Below are 26,446 nucleotides of genomic sequence, written 5' to 3'. Positions count from 1 at the left end.
GGTAGGTGCACCACGAAGATCAATCTCATCCATCCACAGATTAGTTCAGCCACAAGACGCTGCTGTTAAAGTTAAGAAAACTATGCAAAATTTGAAATAAAGCCAAAAATGTTTCCTTTCAAAGTCATACTTGGGCACTAACACGTCTACCTCACAGTCATCTGGGATGTCATTTTGTTTGACTCTTTTCTTGTATTGAAGGCCCAGACTGTAAAGTCAGATGCTAACTTGTGGAAGATTGATAAAGTGCAGATGATGCTGTTTGCCTGGCAGAAAAGAAAACCCAAAAGGTTTTATTTTTTATTGTCCTGTATGTCTTTAGCCAGTTTTGTGTGGGGCCGAACCATATGAAATTGCATTGTTTGAAGGTCAAAACATTGTTGAATGTTGTCAATATCAAGCTTATATATCTAACCTTGCCAAGTTATATACACAGCTGGCTCCCAGTAGATGTTAAAGCTGATTCAAGATGCTATTCTTTTGCCCCCTGACTTTTTACTTACCAGTCTCTGCCATCTGGAACCAGTTTTAATAGCCTATTGATTTTCTTTTTTCTTTTTCTGTTTTTGGCAGCTGGCTTGGTAAGGGGATCTGAACACTTGGTCTTGGTGATATGATTCTCTCACTGAATGAATCAAATCCATCTTTGATGCACACTCACTATGTATTTGAATGAGAGGCAGGTTTTTCACTTTTTGAAATCTACCCCTGAAGTTTGGGGTTCTCCATTCTAAGAGACTTGTCAACTGCAGGACCGTGGCCATGGGCTGCTTAACCTCTCTGGACTTCAGTTTGCTCAAGCATTAAATATATCAATGGGTTTTGCACGCCTCTTCTGGCTCACACTTGGAGGTATCCAGCTGCCCAGCTTCGCCTTTCCGGAATGCAGTGGCATGGATATTACCACCACATTCACTTCCCTTTGCCACCTCCGGCTTCCTACAGACCAGCTGTCGTCACTGGGCTTTCTATAAGCATTCGAGAAAAAAGAATGACTCACCCTTTCTGGAAGGCAATCTGAATGTATATGTCAACATTTTAAATATGAAAACTATTGGATTCAGCATTTCTAATTGGAGGAATTGGCCCAAAGAAATAATCAGATATTCAAGGGGGTCTTCAAAAAGCTCATGGAAAGATTTGCCTTTTCTTTTAATTCTATTTTTCCACAAACTTTTTTGAAGCACCTAATATGTAGAAGAATGTTCTTGGCAGCATCACTTATAATAGTGAACAGCAGAAAAGGACTAAATGTCTAACAACTGTGGACTGGGTAAATAAGGTGTGGTACAACAATATAATGGAATACTGTGCAGCCATTAAAATAGTTATTCTGGTATGTATTTATTGAGATGTACAATATATAGCAATATATTATATGTCAATGATATGTTATTAAGTGAAGAAAAGCAAGTTGCAAAACAGTATGTGTTCTACGAGCCCACTTATGTAATGCATGTGGATGTACTTATGTATGATGTACGTAATATAGGAGAATTACAGACAGAGCAAAAATCGAGATGCACCTGTGTTAAGATGTCCACCAGACTCATTTCTGGGCAGAGCAGTTACAGGCAGTACAATGCAGGTGATAGTCTCTTTTTTCTACACATTTTTTATTTCTCTGCAACAAGTGCATTTTTTTTTTTTCATAGAAAAATAGCTATTTTCATTTTGGAAAAAAAAAGAAGTAAAAGAATAGTTTGACAGGTGGAATTAACAGAGAGCCTGGAGTTAACAGCACAGCAATGAGACAAGTTTTCTTCTGAACTCCTGGGTTCAGAGATTTAATATTCTGCCAACAGGTGCTTATATGTGCCATGAAGAAGTGCCAGCAAAAGATCACTTGGTTGGTGCAGGCCTTGGTAAAACAAAGGAAACAAGATGTTTCGTCAATTATCGTGGCTGAGCTACTAGATTAGGCTCCTCCCTGAAGAGCGCCTCCCTCATTGAAGCCATTTGGGGTTGGACCCCACCTATCCAGCCCGTCTTTTTTGACAAATATGCTCAATTACACACCAAGGTTGACTTCAATATGGAATCAAAGACATTCTTCATTCCAAACATTAGTTAGGGGTCAAGTGGTTTTCACTTTTTTATCAGTTAAAAAAACTGAGTAACCTCTGAGCTGTAATTTTCCTGATGTCCAACTGCTTCTATCAACCCCACTCTACTAATTTGACGTGCACTGAGAGAGCTGGGGTCTGTGTGTAAAGTGGCATTTCCCCAAATGCTGTTCATCTAACACTAGTAGCATAGGATGTGAACAGGCATGATTTCACCAAAAAGGCTACAGCTCCAACAACACTGGAAATTTTGTCCAATGAAAGCAAGTTAGACATTGGATTAAACGAGGTCACTGTGGACGCCTCAGAACCATTTAGATGTGGGTCTCCGGGAAGGGAACAGGGTGTGCAAGATTCCCCAGACCCACTGACCCAAGCACTATCTGTTGATGACCATTTCTGGGGAGCAATGTTCTGCAGAAACTCTTTTTTAAAATGCTAACTTAAAGTGATGTCCCTGGGGACAGTAACCACTGCGTTTGGAATTTCAGTTTTAATTAAAAGATGAAACAAAACAAAAAGAATGGAGTAAATGTTCAAAGGGAAAGGAACTGGAGAGAAGGCATGAATCTATCACTTGCAACATCTAAATGGAAATTTTGCAACAGAACACGAAAAAATTTTTTCTGTAAGTTGAGTATGACAATGTCCTCTGAGCATATGTATTTGGTTTAAGGAAGGAAGAAGGCAGAGGATTATGAAAAGAGAATTTGGATTGTAAGCAAATGTGAAATGCAGTCATCTTCAGTCTTGTGAAGATGATTAGTAGCTGAGGGGATGAATCACTGAGGCTGGGAACTTAGAGAAATGCAGAGGTTTGTTCCTCCCCAGGAACCTGAGCTTTGACACAGAAGTCTTCTGAGGCACCTTTGACTTGCCATTCAGATTGGACACAGTAGCAGGGACTGTGAGTGCCCTGACCACAACCGTTGGATGACACTGTTCCCTTGTGCTGTGATGGCTTTCTGCTGCAAGCACCTGGAAGACTCTGCCCCAGAGTGGAGGATACTCTGGCAGGGAGTGAGTGTAGGGCAGACTGGAGTGCTGGGTGCTGGGGAGCTAATAGCCCCCAGGCAGGCCTCAGCCAAGGCGGGAAGGAAGTTGGTGCCTAGACACCCCAGCTGCCTCGCCTTAGGAGGAAAAATTCAAAGGCCCTGCAGTCTCCCAGGGTCCCCAGCAGGACTGAGCCTTGGGTTGGCTGCCTTCCCTTCCTGTCTCTCTCCCCTCCACCCTACCTGAGATTCCAGTGATCACCTGCCAGACAGAGTACTTGCACTCTTATTCCTTCTCTGAGTCTGCTATAGGGAAACCCAACCAACGTTTTTCATTTCACTATAAGTGTCACCACCCCTCAAGGGCCTCTTCTTTCAGGCTGCACCCTTCCCTCAGTTCCCCAGGGAATGGGTATAGTGGGGTCCCTTGTACTGCTCTTACAACTCTGCTCTTGCTCAGGTTGTAGCGACCAGGATTGAGCACCAGTTACCAATGCTACCTTGGTCTCATCTCTCCCCTGCAGGGAGAATAACCCTCTTTATCACTAAGAATAATATTCACCAGATTCTTGTTTCTCAAACTGGGATGTGCACGTGCCTCACCTGGGGGACTTTGTTAAAATGCAGATTCTGATTCATAGATCTGGGGCAGGGCCTGAGATTCTGCATGTTTAACAAACTTCACTGCTAACTGGCAAACGACACATGAAACAAGTTTCAAGTGGCCTGTGAGCTCCAAGCACAAGACCAATTCTTTCCTGGGTCGGTATATCCAGGGTCTTGCCCAACTGGCCACATAGTAGGTGCTGAATATGTATTTGTTAAATGCAACTCTCGCAATTGTCTTATTATTACTTCAATTCAGTAATTAATTCAGCTGCCAAGCTGCAAACAAGACAGCAGCAATTGCTTAATGCAAATTCACAAAGAAAAGTCTTTCAGATGGAGGGAAAGGACACACCAGGCAAGAAGTATGAGAACCCCAAGGTGACTGTGCACAGCATGTATAGACAGGCTCATCTGGCATGTGAGTCACTGTCAACTTGCATTTATTGAAGACCTGCTATCTCTGGGGTAAAGGGCTAAAGGGAAACCAAAAGAGGTACAAAATATTGTCCCTGTCCCAAAAAAGGTTTATGATGTGACTGGGAAGACAAGACAGAGATCACAAAAAACAAGCATCAGGCGAGTGGTCAAAGACAGTAGTAACACTGATAACTAATTTGCTTGACCTAACTCACTTGACATCTCAGTAAAGCCCCTCTGATCACCGAATTGATGGTACTGTTATTAAAGCCTCTTGCCTCTCCCAGGCAGCAAACACTGGTAGCTGCATTTTGCAGGAGACTCAGATTCGACTTCAGCTCTACCATACACCCCATCACAACATACATATACACGTGCCCTTTGGGTGGATGGGCCCCCTTGATCAGAGAACTTTTAATATTCTTATTCATGGCAAGAGAACTAAATAATGCTTTTTAAAAACTGACTCCAACCCATGTTTTAGCAGTATTACTCACAATGACCAAAAGGTAGAAGTAACCAGAGTCCATCGATGAACGAATGGAAGCTTTGACACATGCTACAACAGGGGTGAACCCTGATGACAGTATGCTATGTGAAATAAGCCAGTCACAAATACTGTACAACCACGTGTAGGAGGTACCTAAAGGAACCAAATTCACAGAAACAGAAAGTAGAAGGGTGGTTTCCAGGGACTCGAGGGAGGGGGAAATGGGGAATTGTTTAAATGCGGGTAGTTTCAGTCTTGCAAGATGAAAGAGCTCTGGAGATGGAGGGTGTGGTGGCCGCACAACAATGTGAATGCACTTGATGCAGAACTGTGCATTTAAAAATGGTTAAAATGATATGTATACTTCACCACAATTTAAAAACAACAACTACAACAGCAACAAAAAAAAACCAGACTCCACAGAGACATAAAACAGGGTAGATGAGTTTTTTGTTTGTTGGTTGGTTGTTGGTTTTTTAGAAATATATGCTATAAAGACCTTCTTTTGAGGAAATAATTTATAATAACTCCAGCTTCTAAAACTCCGGGCTCCCCGAAGAAGGTGACAGTCATCTGAAGCAAAGCCCAACAGGGCTGTGAATCTGAAGGAGAGTAAACCCCCTGCAACTTTCACTGGTTCAGTGTACACGGACAGAGGGTCAGCCCTGTGCAGGCCATACTCAGATGGCACCTCTTGATGCTGGGGACAAAATGCCGCCATGCCTGTCACACTTCTTGCTGTCTTCTAGTTCCTGGTGACATGTAACACTCAGGATGGTGAAAAAGGGACTGCTATTTACACAACAAGATGGTTAGGATTTACCATCCCAGGAAAGGATGCCACAAACTGTCTAATGTGGACCAGCCTCCTGGAACTAAGTGAGCAGGCTGAGATGCCCCAAGAGGGACAATCTGGCCTAGTGAGGAGCATGACCTGCAGCAGCAGACCCCAGGTCAGGGCCTCGGGCTGGGAGAGCTGGGCTGGACCCCACGCTTCTTTACTGTGTGTCTATGAGCAATGCCTGAAAGGCCGCGTTCTGTACTAGGTACAGCATTTTGGTTCAGATGAGAAACTTGTCTGTGGCCAGAAGATTTTTATCTAGGTAAAATTGATAGGGGGCCAGCCTGTGGCTCACTCAGGAGAGTGTGGTGCTGATAACACCAAGGCCACGGGTTCGGATCCCATATAGGGATGGCCAGTTAGCTCACTGGGTGAGCGTGGTGCTGACAACACCAAGTCAAGGGTTAAGATTCCCTTACCAGTCATCTTTTAAAGAAAAAAATAAAAAAAATAAAATAAAATAAAATAAAAAATAAAGTTGATAGGTACTTGGGGAAGACTCTTGGAGTTCAGCTGAGTTTTAATCTACTTTTAGTGTTCAGCTTAATTCGGTCATCAAAACACATCAAGTGGATACTCTGAAACAAGTACAAGTGGGCACAGGAATCCATGGGGCGAGGAAGTAAAAGTGGAATTAAAAGGGAGGCCCGCGGATCCTTCAGTCAAAGCCACAGTCACCTCACATCTCATGGACCAGGGCTGCATGCTGGTCTCACCCACGAGAATCATCCACTCTTCTAACCAAGGCATTCACTTTTTAAAAATGTCACATACAAGCACCATTCAAAACCAGTACCAGATATGCTGACTTTGTAAAAATTCATCAAGCTGGATACTCATGTGAGCACTTTCTGTGTGTATGAGATGATTCAACAAAAAGTTAAACATGTAATAAAATGACAAGAGTAAAAGAGTACCTAGCTGTAGACTAAAGAATCATGACACCTAAATGCAGCAAGTGGGCCTGGGAGGGATCCGGGATGAGGGAAAATAAAAGAAAAGGACCTGACTGGGTGGTTGGCGAACAAACTCCGACAAGGGACTGTGGATCAAAGAGTAGATCAGTGTTTCACGTCTTGGCTTTGACCATTTACTGTGCTTAAGAAAGAGCGTGACCTTGCTCATGTGAAACACACAAGGATTTCAAGCTAAATGGGTAGGACACATCCAGTGTATTCTCTGATACCTCAGAAAATATACTGTACATGTAACTACATATATAGAGACAAAATGATATGTTTACATTTTACATATTTATTCAACTGTGTGTGTGTGTGTGTGTGTGTGTGTGTGTGGACAAAGAGAGAGAGAGAGAAAATGATAAAGTAAATGGGACAAAATGTAAACAATTGGTGAATCCAGAACCTGGGCAATGGATGTATAGGAATACCCTGTACTATTCATTTTTTTTAGAGTTTGGAGGTAAGTTTTATTTATTTACTTATATATTTTCCAAATATTTTAACATTTACTTGTATGTATTTGTGGGGTGCAGTGTGTGTTGTTTCAATACATGCACATACTGCACAGCGATTCACTTAGGGTGGACAGCACAGTTTCGTACCCATTAGTCCACTCCTCCTCCTCCCCCCTACTCCCCCATGACCATTATTCTACTCACAACTTCTATGATAACATGGTATTTGTCTTACTGTGCCTGAAATACTTTAAATGATGGTTTCCAGTTCCATCCATGTTGCTGCAAATGATAGGGTATTTTTTTTAATGGCTGAGTAGTATTCCATTATATATATATATACCACAGGTTTTTTCTTTTTTTTATCCATTCATCTGTTGATGGGCATTTAGGTTGATTTCATCTCTTGGCTATTGTGAATAGTGTTGTAATGAACATGGGAGTGCAGGTGTCTTTTTGATATATTGATTTCATTTCCTTTGGATATATATCCAGCTGGGTCACAAGGTAGATCTATTTTTAGTTCTCTGAGGAACCCCCATACTGTTTTCCACAGCGGCTGTACCAATTTACACTCCCACCAGCAATGTAAGAGAGTTCCTTTTTCTCTGAATCCTCAGCAGCATTTGTTATTTTCTGTCTTGTTGATAATAGTCATTCTAATGGGAGTGAGATGATGTCTCCTTGTGGTTTTAATTTGCATTTCTCTGATGATTAGTGATGCTAAGTGTTTTTTCATGTGTATGTTGCCCATTTGTATGTCTTCTTTTGAGAAATGTCTGTTCAGGTCCTATGTCTATTTTTTAATTCGGTAATTTGTTTTTTTGCTATTGAGTTGTTTGAATTCCTTATATATTCTGCATATTAGCCCACTGTCTGATGTGCAGTTTGCAAACACTTTCTCCCATTCTGTAGGTCGTCTCTTCACTTCGTTGACAGTATTCCTAGCTGTGCAGAAGCTTTTCAGTTTGATGTAGTGCTATTTGTCTGTTTTTGCTTTAGTTGCCTGTGCCTTTGTAGTCTCGCTCAAGAAAGTGCCACTCTCATTTCATATAGCATTTCCCCTACGTTTTCTTCAAGTAGTTTCATAGCTTCAGGTCTGAAATTTAGGTTATTGCTCCATTTGAATTGATTTTTGTGCATGCTGAGAGACAGGGGTCCAGTTTCAATCTTCTGCACGTGAATAACCAGTCTTCCTAGCACCAATTATTGAAGAGGCTGTCGTTTCTACACTGTATATTTTTGGCAGCCTTGTTGAAAATCAGTTGGCTGTAAATGTGTGGGTTTATTGTGCAGCTCTCTATTCTATTCCATTGGTCAATTTGTTTTAATGCCAGTAACATGCTGTTTTGGTTACTATAGCTTTACGGTACATTTTGAAGTCAGGCAGTGTGATGCCTCTAACTTCGTTCTTTTTGTTTAAGATCACTTTAGCTAGATGGGGTCTTTTGTGGTTCCACACAAATTTTAAGACTTTTTTTTCTATTTCTGTCAAGAATGCCATTGGTATTTTGATAAGGGTTGTGCTGAATGTGTAGATTTCTGTGGGCAATATGAACATTTTGATGATGTTAATCCTTCCAGTCCATGAACATGGGATTCTTTTACTATTCTTGCAAGTTTTCTGGAAGTTTGAAATTATATCAATAACCTCCCCCCCGCCCCAAAAAGTTCAAGCAATGTGCACAAGAAAGAAAACCAGGGTGCCAGGAACCACTTCCCTAATTCTCCCAGCACATCTCCAAAGTTCACTGCACATTCTTATTGTTGGGAAATCTCTCCTTTGGAAAGTTGGGTCAGCTCTGTTCCTTGTCCTCAAAATTTGCATTGATGTACACTTTGAACCCAAGGGGGAGGAAGTGAGTCCAGCTGCCGGGCGGCACCTCTTCCTGCACAAGACTGGCTGGGCTCCACAGCCCCTGTGTGGATCGACCCCACCCAGGGCCCTGGCTTAGTGCCCCTGGGGAAGCCAACGCCCTTGGCCACCAGGCAAGGGCTGCATGCCTCGGATGCAAGCCAGTTTAGTTTACCAACAAGCCCTGGAACCACACAGCCCTGGGTTGAAGCCAGCTCTGGCTCCCACTACCTGTGAGACCTGTGGGGTGAGACAGTAACGCCCTGAGCCTCAATTTCCTCCTCTGTAAAAGGGGCAACCATAACTTGGGGGGAGGATGAAAGGGAATTGCAATGAGGAAGGTGCCCACCGCACCATGGGTGTTAAGAGCCCAGACCAAAATCGACCTGCGCCAGTGGGGGGTGGGAGGGGGCTGGGCGTGAGTGGGACCCCAGCACACAGGAGCATGCATGCGCACAAATTCTCACCCTCCACGCATAGCCCTGCACTTGGCAGCCAAACTTCCAGAAAGATACAATTTCAATTTCAACCTATAGTTAACTTTTGTGTCACTTGGGAAAAATAGTTACATGGCGGTGGTGAATCAAAACTTTTCAGTATTTGGGGAAATCTGCAGGCATTTAATCTGGTCTTGGGGGTAGGGCAGGAACAGACTTGTGGGTGTGAGTGATGGGGGTCGGGAGACAGCCAGGAGGGTCCAAGGAGGAGATTATAAAGTCGAGCTGCTCAGGTGGCAGGTGTATTGTTTTATGAAAGTATACATGGTGTTCCTTGTGTGTTTTTTCCCCATCACCAATGCCCTAAATCCAGCTCCTTCCAAATAGTGGATATATTCAGGAAATGACCACAAATCTCTCTGAACAGAATGGAAGGTGGACCAACAACTTCTGTTGCCTGTGAGAAATTTCTGCCTCTCCAGCTTGATTCTGAAAAGCATTGAACTTCTAAACTTGAAGCCTTAGTTAGTAAATAAATGAAGATGTCTTTGCGTTACTCGAATTTTTCCCAACCCTTACTAACTGTTAGGCTGGGAGTGAGAGATTCTTCCCACAGTGTTACTTACCCGACAACTATAGTTCCCCTTTTCCATTGATGTCCAAGCTCTTGCTAAAATTCCTATGTGCAGGACATAACATAATGCTTCTTGCGTGAAGAAGACCTTACAGGTCTTGAAGCACAGCACTGCAGATGTGGCAGATGGAGAATGGACCTAAGCCGTCCTGACTTTGAGGAAGTCTCAGGAAGTCCACGTTGCAGGCATGAGGAAGGTGAGGAAATACATGTCATTCACCAGCTTCAGCCAACAGCACTACCCCTTCCTGAGGGCCTTCTCCACAGCACACACCATCCCTCAGCTCATTTTATCCTCCATTGCCTTGGTGCCTTAGGACAGACACTTTTATTAATCCCACCTTGTAGACAAGGAAACTGAGGCTCAGAGAGTCTGCCCAATGCCATGCAGCTGGGAATGGTGCAGCAGGGACTGGCAGCCAGGGTTCTCAGACTTAACACATCCACGTCCTTTCCAACAGTATTTCCTGAGGCAGGGTACATATGTCTTTGATGCACTGAAAGTAATATTGGGTCCTATTATATTTGAAAAGATTGGTGTGTAGTCTACGGGAAAGCCCCTGTGGCTGCCCTCAGGACAAACTTACCAGCTTCATAACAGACCCTGGGGCTGTCCCAAACCATTCCCCCTCACCCCTCGCTCTGTGAGCTCAGTCTTCCTGCATCTCTGTGTCCTGTTTGGCCCCTCAGCACTTCCTTCCTCTCGTGATAAGTGGGATGTCCTCAGTGTCCAGAGGAAGGCTTAACTGGAAGCCAGGGCTAATGGATGACATTACCAGCTAGCTGCCCAGGGCAGCTCGAGCTGTCTTACCTAGAGCTGCCTCTCACATCCTTATAGAGCCACACTTCCCAAATGCTGCGGTTTGAAAGTGTCCCCTAATGTTCCTATGTTGGAAACTAAATCCCCAATGCAATAGCGTTGAGAGGTGGGATCTTTAAGAGGCAATAAGGTCCCACCTAATGTATTAATGCCATTATCACTGGAGTGGGTTAGTTACCGTGGCAGTGGGTCCCTGATAAAAGGATCAGTTTGGGCCCCTTTCTGCTCTTTCCCTCCTGCATGCTCTCTTGCCCCTTTGCCTTCTGCCATGGGGTGACACAGCAAGAAGGCTCTTACCAAATATCAGCCATGAAACCTTGGACTTCCCAGGGTCTAGAATTGTAAAAAATTTCTGTTCTTTATAAATTACCCCGTCTCAGTTATTCTGTCATAACAGCAAAAAATGGACTAAGACACCGAGGAAGGCTTTGACAGTCACTGCAACGTGCATGTCATAAATCCAAGGTCATACTCTGGTGACCTATAGGACACACTCAGCTATACTTTGTGCAGTTTGCTTGACATGGGTTTGTCTTTCTTTTATGGTTAAAATAGTTTCAACATTTAAATATACGGATATTTCATGCAAAAATCAGATTTACATAAAAATCCAGATTTCTAGTTTCTTAAAAACTAGAAACACCAGGCCATTGTAATGATGCTGCCCTCTTCAGATGGAATATCTGCTTTCCAGTTTGCCATAGTCCCCATCATTCCCTATTTCCCAATACTGATGCCACATGTCAGCTGCCATTTCATCAGCTTTGCCTGGGTTAGCTTCACTTGCTTATCTGAGGTTGAGACCTCTGGTGTATTCATTCCAGCTGTTTCTGACAACCTATACTGATGAGACAGGTGGTGTGGTTCAGCAAGGAGAATGGGCCCCACCTTTAGAGACCAGGCTCTGAATTTTGGCTCTGTCACTTACTCTCTGGGGGGTCCTCGGGCAGTTTAATGACTTGGACATGTGTTTGCTCATTTGTGAAATGGAAGTACTGCTACCTACACTCAAGATAGCCTTTGAGAAGTCAGTGACAAAATGCAATTATTTCCAAAGTCAGCAGTCAACAAACTTTTTCTGTAGAGGGCCAGATAGTAAATATTTTAGGCTTTGCAGGCAACAGAATTTCTGTAGCAACTCTGCAGCTGTGGTACAGGAGCAGCTATACACCGTACATAAATGAATGGGCATGGCTAAGTTCCAATAAAACTTGACTTACAAACACAGATGCCGGCTGGATCTGGTCTGTGGGTCAGAGTTGCTGACTTTGTCCTCAGTGATTGTCTCATTTGCTCTTCTGTCCCCCTCTCGTCTATTCCACATATTTTGGGTAGAGAAGTTATTTCAAAAAGTATGGGACAATCTTAATAAGTAAGCAAATGACAAGAGTTTGTAATCTTCCTCCTTCTCTTGCCTTCCACTAGGGGAAGGTGTGAGCTTTGAGTCAGCTCTGGCCCAGTTTTTGCTGTGCAGATTCTGAATTAGGAGCCGAGAAGAAAACCCATAAAGCTAAAGACTCCAGACAGGCCAAGATGATTTGCACAATAAAGACCAGAATTTGGGGAGGTGGGAGAGAGCTAGAGATGACCACAAGCCTGGGGAAGAGTTTTGAGAAAGATACTGAGGGGATGTTTTTCGAGAGACTGCTTGACACAGGAAGAACCATGTGTACAGAGAAAGACCAGCCAGCTGATTTCAAGACTCCACACTGTGCCAGAGGGAGGTTTGAGCTGCACTTCGATTGTCTTCGTGGATGGACTGGAGACAGGGCTAACTAAGGCCAGGTGAGCCTAATGAGGGTGGCACATAGGTGGGATTATATGTCACTCCCCTCCCCCCCACACTTCATTGCCTCTACTGGCACTGAGCATGGAATCCCAGTGGCTCACTCAGCCCCTGCTTCCCTCCTGCCATCCGTGATCCTGTTCTTCTGTCACATCCTCAGACACTGCTCCAGGCCTTTGCCCCTGCTGCCTCTTTGCCTGGGGGTGTTCCTCTCAGTCTCTTTCTCTTGCACAGTGCAGCTTAAATGCCACCTTCCCCATCACCCACGTGGCAGCTGGCCCTCCTCCTGTCCTTCATGCTCTGGCTTCCCTGGTGTGGTCTGCTTCCCTCTGCACTGTATACTCATGCCCAGGCCTGGCCCTGCTATCGTAGGTGCTGAATCAGTGCTGGGTGAATCAGTGAATCATGTATGCTTGATGCATATGTACATGTATTACACAGTTTTTATTCATCCAGCATATTTATTGAACACCTATTATTACAGGCCAGGTACTGAGCAAGGCCCAGGTGATACAAATTCAGTAAAATAATCTTGAGGAGCTAATACAGTGGGTGCCTGGCACAGAGATAGTGAAAGAAACCTCCAAAAAGGGTTATTTCCTAATTTACAGTGCAGACCGAGATTTCTCAGCCTCAGAACCACTGGAATTTCAGGCTAGATAATTCTGTGTTGTGAGAGATGTCCTGTGCATTGGCCAGTAGCACCCACCCCCAAGGTGGGAAAAATACTTCTAGAGAACCAGTGGCCAAGACTGAACCAGCTGTTCTGGAACAGTACCACAAATGACCTGCATCTTCAAGATTCTGAAACATGCCCAGAGCTGGAAGTAGAATGAGAAAGTAAGAAAGGCCCCTGGCATGCTCCCAAGCAAACATAAATAATGCGCACAGAGTAAAAACACTGCTTATTCAAGGCAACGATGGAACAGGTCTGAAACAAGACAGAAGCCAGGACACTCAAACCACAAAAATGACTAAATGGCCCCCTCTTCTGACACACATGAGTGTTGGCGGCTTCTTTACCAATGACACTTCTGGCTCCCTTTATTTCTCCCACCTTCTAGAAAAAAGGCATTAAGCTACCCTAATTGCCAACTTGCCCCTGCTTCCTGACAACACCCAAACTCTCCTTTAGAGTTATCAGAGAAACTATAGAATTCTCAGTTAAATTTGAACTTTTTTTTTTAGTATAAGTATGCCCTAAATATTGCATAGGATGTAGTTATACTGTATTTAAAATTCAAATTTATCTGGTATCCTGTATATCTCATTTGCTAAATCTGCAACCCTATCCTCCTTAGAATCAGCCAGCACAGCTCAAAATCTACAATGAGCCCCTCCCAGTTCCCTCTGACGGAGCATCCTCCAGGTTCTTCTGGCGTGTGTTCTCTCTGGCTGCAGGATGCTAGGAAACCTAACTTTGATGAAGGAGGTCTTCCCGGTGGTCTTTGAGAAGAATGCCCCCCACTTTTTGCTGTCGAAAACTTTGAGAGACGGTCTGAAAGGGATAGCTGTGGGTGGCCAGCAGAGTTAAGGCTGGGGACAGGAACAGTAGGAAAGTAAAGTGAGGCTAGAGTCACAAGCGTCCAGCCCAGGGACCACGCCATGGAAAGCAGTGGGCTGAGGGTGCATCCATATCTTGTGTCTGAGCTGGCCGAGGCACAGAGTCAGTGTCTCAAGGCCCCAAGGAGGGTCAGATGAGACATCCCATCTCTCTGAAATTCTTGAATTCTCTCTGAATTCAAGTTTATACCATCGCCATGGAGCCACCACACAATGCACAAACTGTGTGACCCTGGGCAAATTACTTAACCTCTCTCTGCCTCAATTTCCTTATCTGAAAAATGGGGATAATAATAGTGTGAGGGTTAAATGAATTAATGATTTTAAAGTGCTTAGAGCAATGCCTGGAACAGCGTTGGCTAGATTAAACATAAAATTTTTAAAAAGGGTTGAATAAGGAGGAAGTCGGGGCTATGTGGACAGAGTGGCACCAAAATAGCAGATTTCACCTAAATGCCAAGCAAGAAGGACGTGTTCTTGTGTTTGTTCTTTTGTTCCTCTGGCTAATGGCAGTGTAGACCAAGAGAGTTGCAGTGTTCACTTCCCCCGGGCTTTGGTTGGAGAGGGGAAGGACCTGTATCCCTAAATCTTAGCACGTTGAATGTGAGCGCATCTGTGGATAAACAGCTCCGTCAGGCGTTCGAGGCTGGGTGTGGTGATTTTGCTTTTCTATGTTGCAGGGTTCTGGGCAGCTGAGTCACCCTGCCTCTGAGAGGGTCTCCACTCGTGTGTCTGTGTGTAGATGCTTTTAAGAGTGCAAACAAAATGTGGGGGTGTAGTGGGAAAGCAGACAGAAAAAAAATTAGAAGTAACATCAGACAGTGGTAGTAACGCCAAGGCTTACAGGGAGTGACTGATTGATTGAAATCATCCATGTATTACATGTGAACCCACTGCTGCTCACAACCCAGCTGGTAAAGGGATATCACTCCATTTTCCAAAGGGGCCACGAAGCCAGGTCTAGGATGGAGACATTGCTATGTTTTTCGTATAGTCCTATTCACTCATTCAAACAGACGGTCTAGGGCAGCCATTCTCAAACTTGAGTGGGCATCAGGATCACCTGGAGGGCACTGAGCACCACCCCCACTTTTTGATCTTCAAAGTCTAGGGTGGTATCCAGGATCTGCAGTTCCAGCAAGTTCCCAGGTGGTGCCGATACAAGAATCTGGCACCACACTTTAAGAATGATTGGTCAAGACAGCCTTGCTAACAAGCTCCAGGTGATGCCAAACTGCCAGCGTCCAGGGACCACATTGCTAGTATCAATCAGTTCCTAACATGCATGCAAATGCAGAGACACAGATGTAGGCATTCACCTTGAGGGGATCTGCCTAAGTTAATTCAGTGTTTCCCAGACTTCTCTGAGAACGGGAATACCCTGAGCCCTTGTTAATGCTAAGGATTCCATATTCCCCCATCCCCCAACCCCCCAGAAGATTCTGATTCAGTGGGTGTGAGATGGGCCCTGGGAATTTACATTTTTAACAATTACCTATTGGGACTCTTATCACATGAGAAGTTTGGGAAGGAAACCCTCCCCGTGGAACCACCCTATTTAACAAATGAAGGAATGGAAATGGGAGGCACAGGGTAGTGCAGCCCAGGCCTCTGACCACACCCAGCACAACAAGCCCTGGTACTTAGGGCAACACCTTCCTTGGACACTGGGGTCACTTCACCTGGCCAGTGGTAAGTCTAGTCCCTTCAGAGAAACCCAAGGCCCAGTACTGAGTCAGTGCAAGTTCATCGTGGGAACTTAGCCCCTTAGTATGCGCCTATGCAGAGCCCAGTGCTCACTCGAGGACCCTGCAGTTACCTGTGGGAACTGGCTTGTCAACAGTGACTAACAATTACTGAGCCACAACTATGTGCCAGGCACCAGCTAAGTGCTTTGTAGGGGTGATATTGTTGAATTCTTATAATAGCAGCTGTATGAGGGAGGGAGGTGCATTTATCCCAATTTCTAGATGGGAAAACTGAAGCCCAAAGAGTTAAGATAACTTGCTCGAAGTCACATGGGTAATGGAACTGGGTTGTCTCACTCCAGAGAGGCATGGTCCTTAACTCCACCCATCCTACCTGTGTAGTAAAACAAATGTGGCTAAATAAAAAGCCCCTGGGAGCCACACAACCTCCAGGTTCAGGGCAGTGGTGGTGGAAAACATCAGAAGATGTGGCTATCTGTATCTTCACCTACCACCTCCTGACACCCTTTCCTCATGGCTCCCCTCTCCATTATTTGTGACTAGTGTCCCACCCATGCCTGACCCAGCCACAGTGGGGCCCTGAGCCCTATCCTACCCCTCTGAGATCCCAATTTACCTTTTCCAACCCCTATCCCTCAACACACTCAAACTTAATCTTCCTCTCTAGGCTGATCTCAGCCAGTGGTTCAGAAAGCCCTAGTTTATACTAACTTGTGAATGACCATTGAACACTCTGCCAGTAAGTGCTACTTACTAACCCAAAGTGAATCTCCAAATTAGAACCACGGTGAGATATCACTTCACACCTGTTGCAATGGCTGTTGTCCAAAAGATGGAAGTGTTGGAGAGATGTGTAGAAAAGGAAACCCTTCTACACTGTTGGTGAGAATGTAAATTAGTACAGCCATTATGGAAAATAGTAAGGAGGTTCCTCAAAGAGTTAAAAATAGAACTACCAACTGATCCAGCAGTTCCACTGCTGAGTACATATTCAGAAGAAATGACATCAGTGCATCAAAGAGATATATGCACTCCCATGTTTGTTGAGGCATTATTCAAAACAGCCATCCACAGATAGATGGCTAAAGAAAATGTGGCACATATACACAATGGGATACTATTCAGCCTTCTAAAAGAAGGAAAACCTGTCATCTGCGATAGCATGGATGAACATGGAGGACATTATGCTAAGTGAAATACGCCAGGAACAGAAAGATAAATACCACATGATCGCACTTACATGTGGAATCTAAAAGAGTCGAACTCAGAAATAGAGAGCAGGTGGGCTGTTACTAGAGGCTGAGGTTGGGGGTTGGGGAGATGTTGGTCAGAGGATACAAAACTGCAGTTAGACAGGAGTGAGTCCAAGAGGTCTGTTGTACAGCATGGCGACAGTAGTTAATAACAATGTATCGCATTCTTGAAAACTGCTGAGAGCAGATTTTAAGTGTTCTCGCTACAAAAAATGATGTGTGTGAAGTAATGTATATGTTACTTAGCTCAATTTAGCCATTTCACAATGTATGCATATTTCAAAGCAACATGTTGTACACAATAAATATATACAATTTTATTTGTCAATTAAAAAAAAATGTTTAAAGAAGAATAAACAAATAGCCCTAAAGAAAAAATAAAACCCCAAATGAATATCCAGTTGGAATTACAGGCAGGTGAGAGAGATGAGTCTGGCCAGGCCATTCTCCTTTTGAGAAAGTAAGGGAGAGGAGAAAGAGGACGTTGTATCCCAACCAGTTCCTTCCTTGACATCTCTCCATCTGGGACAGTGGGCTCCAGGTAACCCACTGGCAGATGATGAGAGCTATTCGTAAAATTAGGCCTTTGCAACGTTAAGGTTAGTTATGTGCCCCGTGCACTCTGGTGACCTTGGGCTGCCCTTTCCTTGCATTCCCTCACCCATCTGTGGATGGTCCTGTCTCCCAGGCGTGGCTGGAACTCACTCCTGAGCTCCAGCTTGGTATCTCTCACCCACTGTTTCTGCTGAACATGAAGCCTCCGAGATAAACAGTGCTGGAGCTTCAACCTCCGTGCACACCCCCAGAGCTTCCTGGGAGGCAGATGAAATGAGGAGGCTGGACTTTGCACCTAGCTGGTCCCCTCTCCTAAGCTGTTAACTAATAAGGAGTTCAAACTGACCACCTACAGGCCAGAGTCAGCTCTCAGAAACACTTTCTTTGGTCCTCACAGTGCTTTTTAAATTAGAATTATTTTACATACAAATCTGGTTTTCTGTCCTCTTTCTGAAAAAAAATCAGAAGACCCACATTCACTCTTGTATGAACAATTGGTGGGAGCTGAATTAGCAGCTTCCCCTCCTAGAAGGGGCTTGTACTCTCCAGTTTTGTTACAGTCCCCACCAATTCCACCTGCTCAACACTAGGCCCACTCATTCATTTCATTCCAGATTTTAGCAATTTAGTTTCTTCAAAACTAGCGCACATCTATTCTTTATGGTGCCAGAGAGCTTTTAGACTTCTCTGAAATATAATTACAGACTTTCTGTTGAAAGAAAAGCACAATGCACCTTGTTACCCAAACCATGCGAAATAACCAAAGAGCATCTCTCAAACTGAGCTTCTGCTGCTGAGTTGGGCTCTTGAACGGCCCCCGCTGGCTTGTGAGCTCAGGTTCAGGGACCTCAGTAAAGCACGAGTGGTTTTGAGGCACAGGAGAGTAGGGTCCTTGTGGTAAAACACATTTTCTTCCTGGTCAATTAAGACCAATGCTCATCCTGTCCCTCTGGCCATGGTAGGTGAGGACATGGCCACTTAGGAGGAGGAAACTCTGTACACTTTCTGAGGCTAGTGAGCAGGCCTGCCAGGAAGCTCAAAGGCCTCCTGTAAGGAACTAGAGCATCACGTGGGCAGTTCACACTCGTCCTCCTCTGGCATCATTCTTTGCTGTAAGAGGATTCCCCTCGGGGTCACGGCCGTTGTTACAAAAGGGCAGAACAAATCCCTCACAGCAGAGCTTGAGTTATGAACTGGAGTTTACTTCCTGGCAGTGCCTACATTGGGACCACAGCTAGGCCTTCATACATAACATTTCTACCACAATTTTATGTTCAGACAAGAGTAAAAGTAATCATCAGCTCAGAGCCCACGTGAGCTCCGCTGTCAGAGGATAAAGTGGGTCTACCCAGCTCAGCAGGAGTGGGGAGGCTGATGGGCACACCTGGAGGCTGGGCATCGGCAGGTTTGCACACAGGAGCCAGCTCACAATGCTGCCATGGCAGGACAATGGAGGAAAGTTGGGGAAAGGTGGAAGCACAGCCTGAAGTTCCCCGACCTCAAGGTGAAGTGTGCAGACCTGGTCCTACGCCTAGCAAGCAGGTGACACGGATCACAAAATGGTTTGGGAGAAACAAACACACACACATGTTCTGTAGTGGTGCAGACGGATTATGAGATCAGCCATAATGCCTACAAATGAAAGAATGAGAACTTAAGGAGGAAGGTGGATGTAGGAGGGGGAAGAAAGATACGGATTTTGGAGACTTGAGGAGGATTTGCCAGCACTGGGTGCCTGGATGGGAATAGGGTGGGGGTGGCTTTGGGGAAGATGTGGGATTCAGGAAAAGCAGGCATCAAAGTGACTTTGAGCATACCTGCCCCTAATACAGGACTACCTGGAACTTCTCCAGCCTACGTGACGTCTTTTTAATACAATCTCTTTCATTCAATATATTCTTGACATTTGATAGCAATAGGTGTACTACTACTTAGATGCAGGTAATTCTGGCTGCCTTGTCTAGGGCATCACCCCTGACCCCTGGGTGTTTTCATAGTGACCTTGTGGAGCAGAAAGATATTACTTTTACAGGTGGTTGAAGGAAATTAACCAGGGTGCCATGAAAGACTGTGGAAAATGTGTTTTGTGCAGCATAGGACTTATGTGGCCAGAGGTTCCAGGATGTGATTCCACATGAACAATAACCATGGGGTGTTCTCAATTAGCCCAGAATGCTCAGACAATCTGTGTGTTTTCCATGCGCCTCATGTCCTCTAGCTTATCTGAGTCATGTCCGTGAGCCAGGGCAGATGGGAAACCACAAATCAAGGCTTGTTTCTAGTGGTTAGCAATTCTGGTTTAACAACACAAACTGGACCAGGAGGACAATGAAGAAAAAGAAGTCCAGTGCTTGCCTTTCAATTATCTGCACTTTACACAAAATCACGTGAGCACTAATAACCAAGAAGAGAAAACGAGCATGTGGGATTCGGCCGTGAGCCAAGAATGTCACCAAGAATCCTCGCACTCTCTGAAATTATCCTAACCCATCAGTTATAGGGCATTACTGATGTCTGCTGAGAAATACTTGTCAGCAGCTTAAGAGTCACTCCGAAATTTAGCTCCACCCCTGCCTTCCTAGATAAGATGGCATTAACCCCAGCTCTCAAGTCAAAGGCCACTTCCTCAGGAAAGGCTGCTCTGGAAACCCAGGAGAGTTTATATATTCTCACAGTCCTTTCTACTTCTCACAAGAAGCACTATTTTTTCTTTTATGATTATAATTATGTGTTTGTTTAGTGTGATTATTTGCTTAACATCTTTCTTTGCTACCAGACTGAAAGCTCCATGAGGTCAGGGATGGCTTCTGGTATTTCTCTCCCTGGTCTGGTTCAGTGTTGCTGATCACAGCTGCCTAACAGATGTGAATCGAAAGAAAAGAAGGGCCAGTGTGTGCCAGCATGTGCTGGTGACCACGCAGCTCAGCCACTGAACTCTGCTCTAGCTTGCTAAAAATAAACCTCCAAAGAGTCAATACCAAATGTCCAAAGGGCAGTTTACTTCATCCTTGCAGATAACTACATGCTAGTGACTAATTATGAGATAGTCCCAGCAAAAAATAACAATGTCTATGAAGAAGAGGAAAGAAAGAAGAATGAAGTATAAAGTAACTATATCATTTACTTGGGGCATGTAAATTAAAGAAATTAAACAATTTAAGCTCCGCAAAAATATAGATAGATAGATAGATAGATAGATAGATAGATAGATAGATAGATAGATAGATAGATAGACAGACAGACAGATAGACAGACAGACAGACAGACAGACAGAGACAGACAGATAATAACAAGTTGAATAGGGTAGGCCTCTTTGCCAACATTTTCCTTGAGGGTATTTGACCCAGGAGAGATCAAGAGGTAGGATCTGCTCCCAGCAGGCTCAGGCAGGCCTCTCACCTCCGGCCTGACTGATTCTTTCATATAACATAGCCCAGAAATATAAGTCAACTACTTTACCTGCTGTTCCACTGAAAATTCAAATAAAAACAAACATGACTTTCCCAGGAATGCAGGAAAAACTGTCCACAGGGGACTTCATGATAGGTAGTGTATTGTGTCCGACAGGGCACCTTCCTAAGGAATTTTCAAAGGCAATTCTGACTGTGGTCAATTTTCTTCTTTTGCCTTGGCTTTAAAATCTGACCACTATGTAAGATACAAGTGCATGTGCTTCCTGTGCATCACAAGGTGGTAATCATGGACTAGTCAGTATTTAGGCTGATTTAGGCAGTTCTTTGGGTTCAAAAGGGGGGTTAGATCATCCCTATTACCAGGGGGAAATAAATGTCTCAGCATAAGATGCAATCAAGGAACCTGGAGGATGACAGCTGGGAGACCTGGTGGGATCAGCTCCCAGTCTACAGGAAGCCTAAGGAGTTCCCCTCCTCTCATCTCATCATGTCAGTGGAGGGTACTCAGGTTTGATTAAAGCTGAGCTCGTCGATTGAGAATTGAGACGACTTATGTCCATCTAGCTTAACTGTTAGGACTGAGAATCGAGATCATCTGTGCCAACATAACTTAATCCTTTCTTCCAAGATCTTCCTGCCCAGAAAGTTAAGGCTGTAAACCAATAAATAACTTCACTGTTTGCTGCAGGAAGTTCCTACAAACAATTTGTCCTGGCAAACAGTGTTCTCCCCTGGGAAGTTGCTTATCAAACAATGATTTACTTGCTAAGACTCATTGCAAGACCCTCCCCTCACTGTATCCACCAATCCTGAGTTATTATGTCACAAACTGAAATCCAGTCAGTTCACCTTTAAAAAAGCAGCTTAAAGGACTTGGGCCTGGACCCCTAAATCCTATAAATATGGCTCCCAGCCTCCTTTACTGAGACACTATTAAGACTGAGTTATGGTCACGTTCTCCCTTGCTTCAGTAGGTTTAATGAACTTAAGTTGGCTTTATCAACAGGTTCTTCTGATGGATTTCTGTAGAGTCAACCATTGATACAGTAAGTCAGTTTTGGTCTCTTAGAAACAGGAAGCATATAAAGAAGAGTTAATACATACTTACAACCCGTACGGATTGGGGTAATTATTAAACTTAGTCACTTTTCCTCAGTAATAAAGACACTGCCTTTTTTTTTTTTTTTTTTGGTGGCTGGACAGTACAGGGATTGAACCCTGCACTTTGGATGCTATCAGCACCACACTCTAACCACCTGAGCTAACAGGCTAGCCCTCCTCCATAATAAAGTAATAAAATTTCCTCAGTGTTCCTCTTCTGGGGACAAGACCTGTGTTAGAACACCTGCCTATGACAGATTTCAAGTGCACATTTTACCTCCATTTTTCTACTTTTTTACATGATTCTACATTTTCCAAATTTTCTATAATGAGTGTGCAGTAATTTGAGGGCGAGTGAAAAGAAACAAAGCAAAAAGCCACAAGAACGGAAAAAAATTACCAAGTGCAAATTAGAAATGACCACCAAGCCTTCATTAGAAACACACACACAATATACATAAGATCTTACTGAGCTAGTAAGGTCATTTAATCCCATTAACAGCAGCACGAATACAGAACAGTTACAGTTTTAACCATGCTGCCTCATTTCTCTCCTGCCTCCTCATAAGCAGCCTCTGGGGTGTTTGGTAAAATACACCAGCAAATAACATTTAATCAGTCTATGGTGATGCCCAGGAATCTGTTTTTTCTTTTTTTGGAGCGCTTAAGTGATTCATATAATGAAGCACACAGGCCAACAGCACTGATTTACTGGAAAGCGAAATCCAGCTTCCATCAGAAAACCATCCAACTGAAAAAGGAAACGCTGAGTGGTTCACGAATAAAGAGCACCACACCTGTCTCACGCAGCGTGGCATCTCCCTGGCCTGAGTGCTGTGGCTGTGTGGAAGCACCAAATCACAAAACCCCCAACCTGCTGTCAAATGTGGTAACAACCGCGGCTGGGCTCGGGCAGGCTCCCTTAGCTGGAGCTGGCTCTGAGAGCAGGCTCCCCTCTGCAGTTCCCGGGAGTGGCCACAGTTCCCCAGGCAGCCAAGCCCAGGGGGCAAGCTGAGCATTCGCGATCCCCATTGAGGCCTCCTTTTACCTTAAAGAAACTTCCTCGCTTGTCCACACCACGGGCTCCCATGGTCCAAGCTGACATTTCTCCCCGAGAGGCTCTACTGCACGCCAGCAACTCCTGAAGGTAGAGACATTTTTAATGGTTAGTCCAGCCTGTAGGAAATTCCTTTCTAAGCCACAGAACAATCACAACAACAGTCCTGCCAAGCTCTTTTTCCGTCAACAACACAGTGCCATTTATTTCCCACCGAGCCCTTACATCTCCTTTCGGCCTGATTTCCTGCCTCGGCCAGCGAAGTTCCTAGACTGTGCCCCACCTCGCCACCCCACCTCCCACCTCTGCAGCTGACGTTGAAGATCCTCAGGACGCAGAAGGTATAATGATTGCATTGTGTGTTTGCTTGACCTCACGCTGAAGTCCAACAGGGACCCATATTAGATGTCCCCATAATCTGCTCTAAAAGCTTATAGATTAAACGTGGTTGATCACGGAGGGATAGTGGAAGAATGAGGTTCTCTGTGTCCCAGGAAATCCTGCTGGAAGGAGGTGAGGTCATCCTCAGCTCTGCTAGCCCTCTCCCCCAGGCAAGGTCAGCAAAAGGGCACTGGGAAGAAATCCCTCTATTTTCTCCTTAGAAATCAGAAATATTTGGATAAAATCCTGTGTCACTGTTTAGAGAGAGCAGTTAGTGGAAGGAGACAGCATGAAAACAGCTCTGTGATCATGGGGGTGGGGGGTGCACTTTGGAACACAGAGGAAAATTTAAAGGCAGGTTAACAACACAGTTCTGAATCATAACCTTGGCTGATTGGGCTTGGAATTCCGCCCCTCCCCCCCTCACTCCCTGGCATCAAAACCCAAAGATCCCTCTCTCTGGGCTACAAAGCTTTTAAGGTTCACTTCTCAGTTAAACACATGCACACCTCGGGCAGCTGCCCTGGCCCAGGCCAGAGAGCATTGAGGCGGCTGGGGGAGTGTCCCCAAAATTCTCTTTAGCAGGTGAAGCTGTGCCAGGATACAATTGCCCTCCCCTTCATCATCCCTTCTCACCATGGCACGCACAGGATGTAGCTCTCCCCAACCATGACCAGCACAGTGGCAGGACAATTAAGGAAGCAGTTAAGTGAAAACCTCCCTCACAGCCTTAAGGAACATTACGAGTGGTTCAGCTGCAGGGTGGGATAGGAAGGCACAAGCCCAGCCGCTGCAGGTTTACAGAGGCTGTTTCATTATTGACTGGGGGCAGAGAGCCAGAAGCACAAATGGGACATTGAAGGTGGCATTGGGGATGTTTCAACCGGGGAAAAGCATAAATCCATTGCCAAGAAGCGCACGCATGCAAGTGAGCAACAGTCTTTGCAGAGAGGCTTGTTTTGGCCCCCTGGTTTGCTCCTCCGCTTGCATTCATAGTGAGCTGGGATGGCCCGTGCATGGAATCCCATCCAGCAAAAAATAGCAATATAGCACACACCCACCCCTCCGTCTGGGACCTTCACCTATTTCAGTCATTGCTCCCTAGCTTGGTCACTTTAAAGGTTCAGGGGTGTCTTCCCTGTGTTTCTTTCCACTTGTGATCCTGCTGGGATGAAAGCCAATGTTCCAAAAACCTCCTGAGAAGGCGGTGAGCTTTCCATGGTGATTCTGCTGACTCCAGAGGTTCAGGTTCTCGGGCTCAGCATCCGAATGCAACCCAAGTGCCGAGGCCTTTGAAGTTCATCACTTACTAGCAAAGCAACAGGCTGGAGCAACTCCAGAAAGAAAATACAGCGTTGTGCTCAGAACTAAGAGCTGAGTGAGAGCCACGCCGTAACCCTGGGGAGCAAACGATTAACTGTTGAGATGCAGAAGTACACAAATAAAACAGTGTGCAACGCTTTGAACCAAGCCTAGTGTCTGTAATTTTTTTTTCCTTCAGACATTTTCTCGGCAGGGGATGTGACGTAGCCTGGCAGTTCAGGAATTGCTAAGAGAGAGCCAAAACTTCATTCCTCATTCAGACCTAAGGTGCTTTGTTCTGCTCCGAAGTTTTCCATTATACAAACCCTTTCTGATGAGCCAGGGCAGGCAGGGAATTTTGCCTACAGCGATGGAGCTGTTTGGATTCAGAAATGTACTAGTTTAATTAGCTGCCCAAACACTGCACGTACGCACTTTAATCTCAAGCAGTTCTCAACTCAACATCCAGTTTGGATTGTGTGGGGGGCAGGTAGATCCATCATATTTCTTCAAAGGATGCAGTGGCAGCCCTTCTTTTTCAGAAGGCTGCTCCAAGGTGTCGATGTGTGCAGGTGACAGGACACATTGCCAGGTGCCACAGCAGGTATGTCCCACGGAATGAAATGATGGGGACTGTCCCACAGTCCAAGTGGACAGTACATAGGTTATTATTAATATTTTGAAACATAAAGCTCTTAAGAGCCCCAAAGAAGTTTTGGTGTAAGGTCTTTCCTGTAATAGCTATAGTTTCCTTCCCAAACCACAACCTCTAACACCTCGGCTCAATATTGACAGCAATTTAATATAATTTAGAATGATAACTGCTCCTTTCCACTTGTGGTCCCCCATCCCTTCCCACAGATGTTGCCCCAGCTCTTTCATCCTAAAACCACCCCAGTAACAGACAGACTAAGAAACAAAAAGGTACCGTAGTGTGAGAGGCTGTAAAATTCCTCCAGACTTATACCGGTGGTGGAAGCAGATTCTTTTCCTGGTTTCCCTGAAGGGCAAACTGGATTCTTGAAAAACGAGCCTAGCACGTCCAGTGGATCTTTGCAGATGCTAGCTAAAAGCTAGCAAAAAAAAAAAAAAAAAAAAAAAGCAGTCCTAATGGGACTGAAGGACGCTGCAAATATTTTGGAGCTGCCAAGCGATTTCAATAACACCACTGAAAGAATGTAAACGAAGCTGATCGTGCTAGTGGGGCTAAAGGACAAAGGCAGGAAACGCCCAGAAACGCCAGGTTCTGTCACTTTATAGTAAACCTAGCTGTGGCTTTCCATGTGGCCCCAAGAGCTGCTGCCGAGGCAAAAGAAGATCTGTCTTTAAAAGCAGAAGGACTCCGAGTCTTCTGGCCAGGCTCCAGGCTGCTCTGGCTGCCTCTCCAACCCATTCCACTGAGAGTGACTGAGGACAAGCGCCGGGGCCACCACCGCTTGGACACTGGGGATTGAGACACAGAATCCCCAATTTCCGGTTCACTAACCGCGGCGCTGGGTTGAGTCACTCTTCCAGCGTTCGCTCTCCCTGGCCACTGGCCAGATCGTGGCAAGACAGAGGGTCTGAGATGTCTTCAGAGACGCCTCTTTCCGGTCCCCTCTCCTCCCTTTCCCACCTCCTTTCAACTTATTTAGTCAAACTGTACCCTTCCTATTTTGGGGGGAGGGTATTTTTTTAAATTTTAAATTATTTTATTGATGAGTAGAAATGCTATATATTTATGATGTACATACAACATGATGTTCTGA

The 26,446-nt window shown here is 44.8% G+C and overlaps 1 protein-coding gene across 1 annotated transcript in view; it reads right to left on the bottom strand.

Annotated features, from left to right (window-relative positions):
- RIN2 (Ras and Rab interactor 2) overlaps nt 1-26,446 on the bottom strand; it is a 161,422-nt gene that overhangs the window by 66,988 nt on the left and 67,988 nt on the right. Inside the window, exon 2 of the mRNA XM_063101459.1 lies at nt 23,007-23,099. Within this exon, the coding sequence (XP_062957529.1) occupies nt 23,007-23,063 (57 nt within the window). The 5' untranslated portion in view covers nt 23,064-23,099. The remainder of the gene's footprint in view (nt 1-23,006; nt 23,100-26,446) is intronic.

The sequence above is a fragment of the Cynocephalus volans genome, chromosome 1, assembly GCF_027409185.1.
Source record: "Cynocephalus volans isolate mCynVol1 chromosome 1, mCynVol1.pri, whole genome shotgun sequence".
NCBI classification, from domain to species: Eukaryota; Metazoa; Chordata; class Mammalia; order Dermoptera; family Cynocephalidae; genus Cynocephalus; species Cynocephalus volans.
This window is presented reverse-complemented; position numbering and strand designations above follow the sequence as displayed.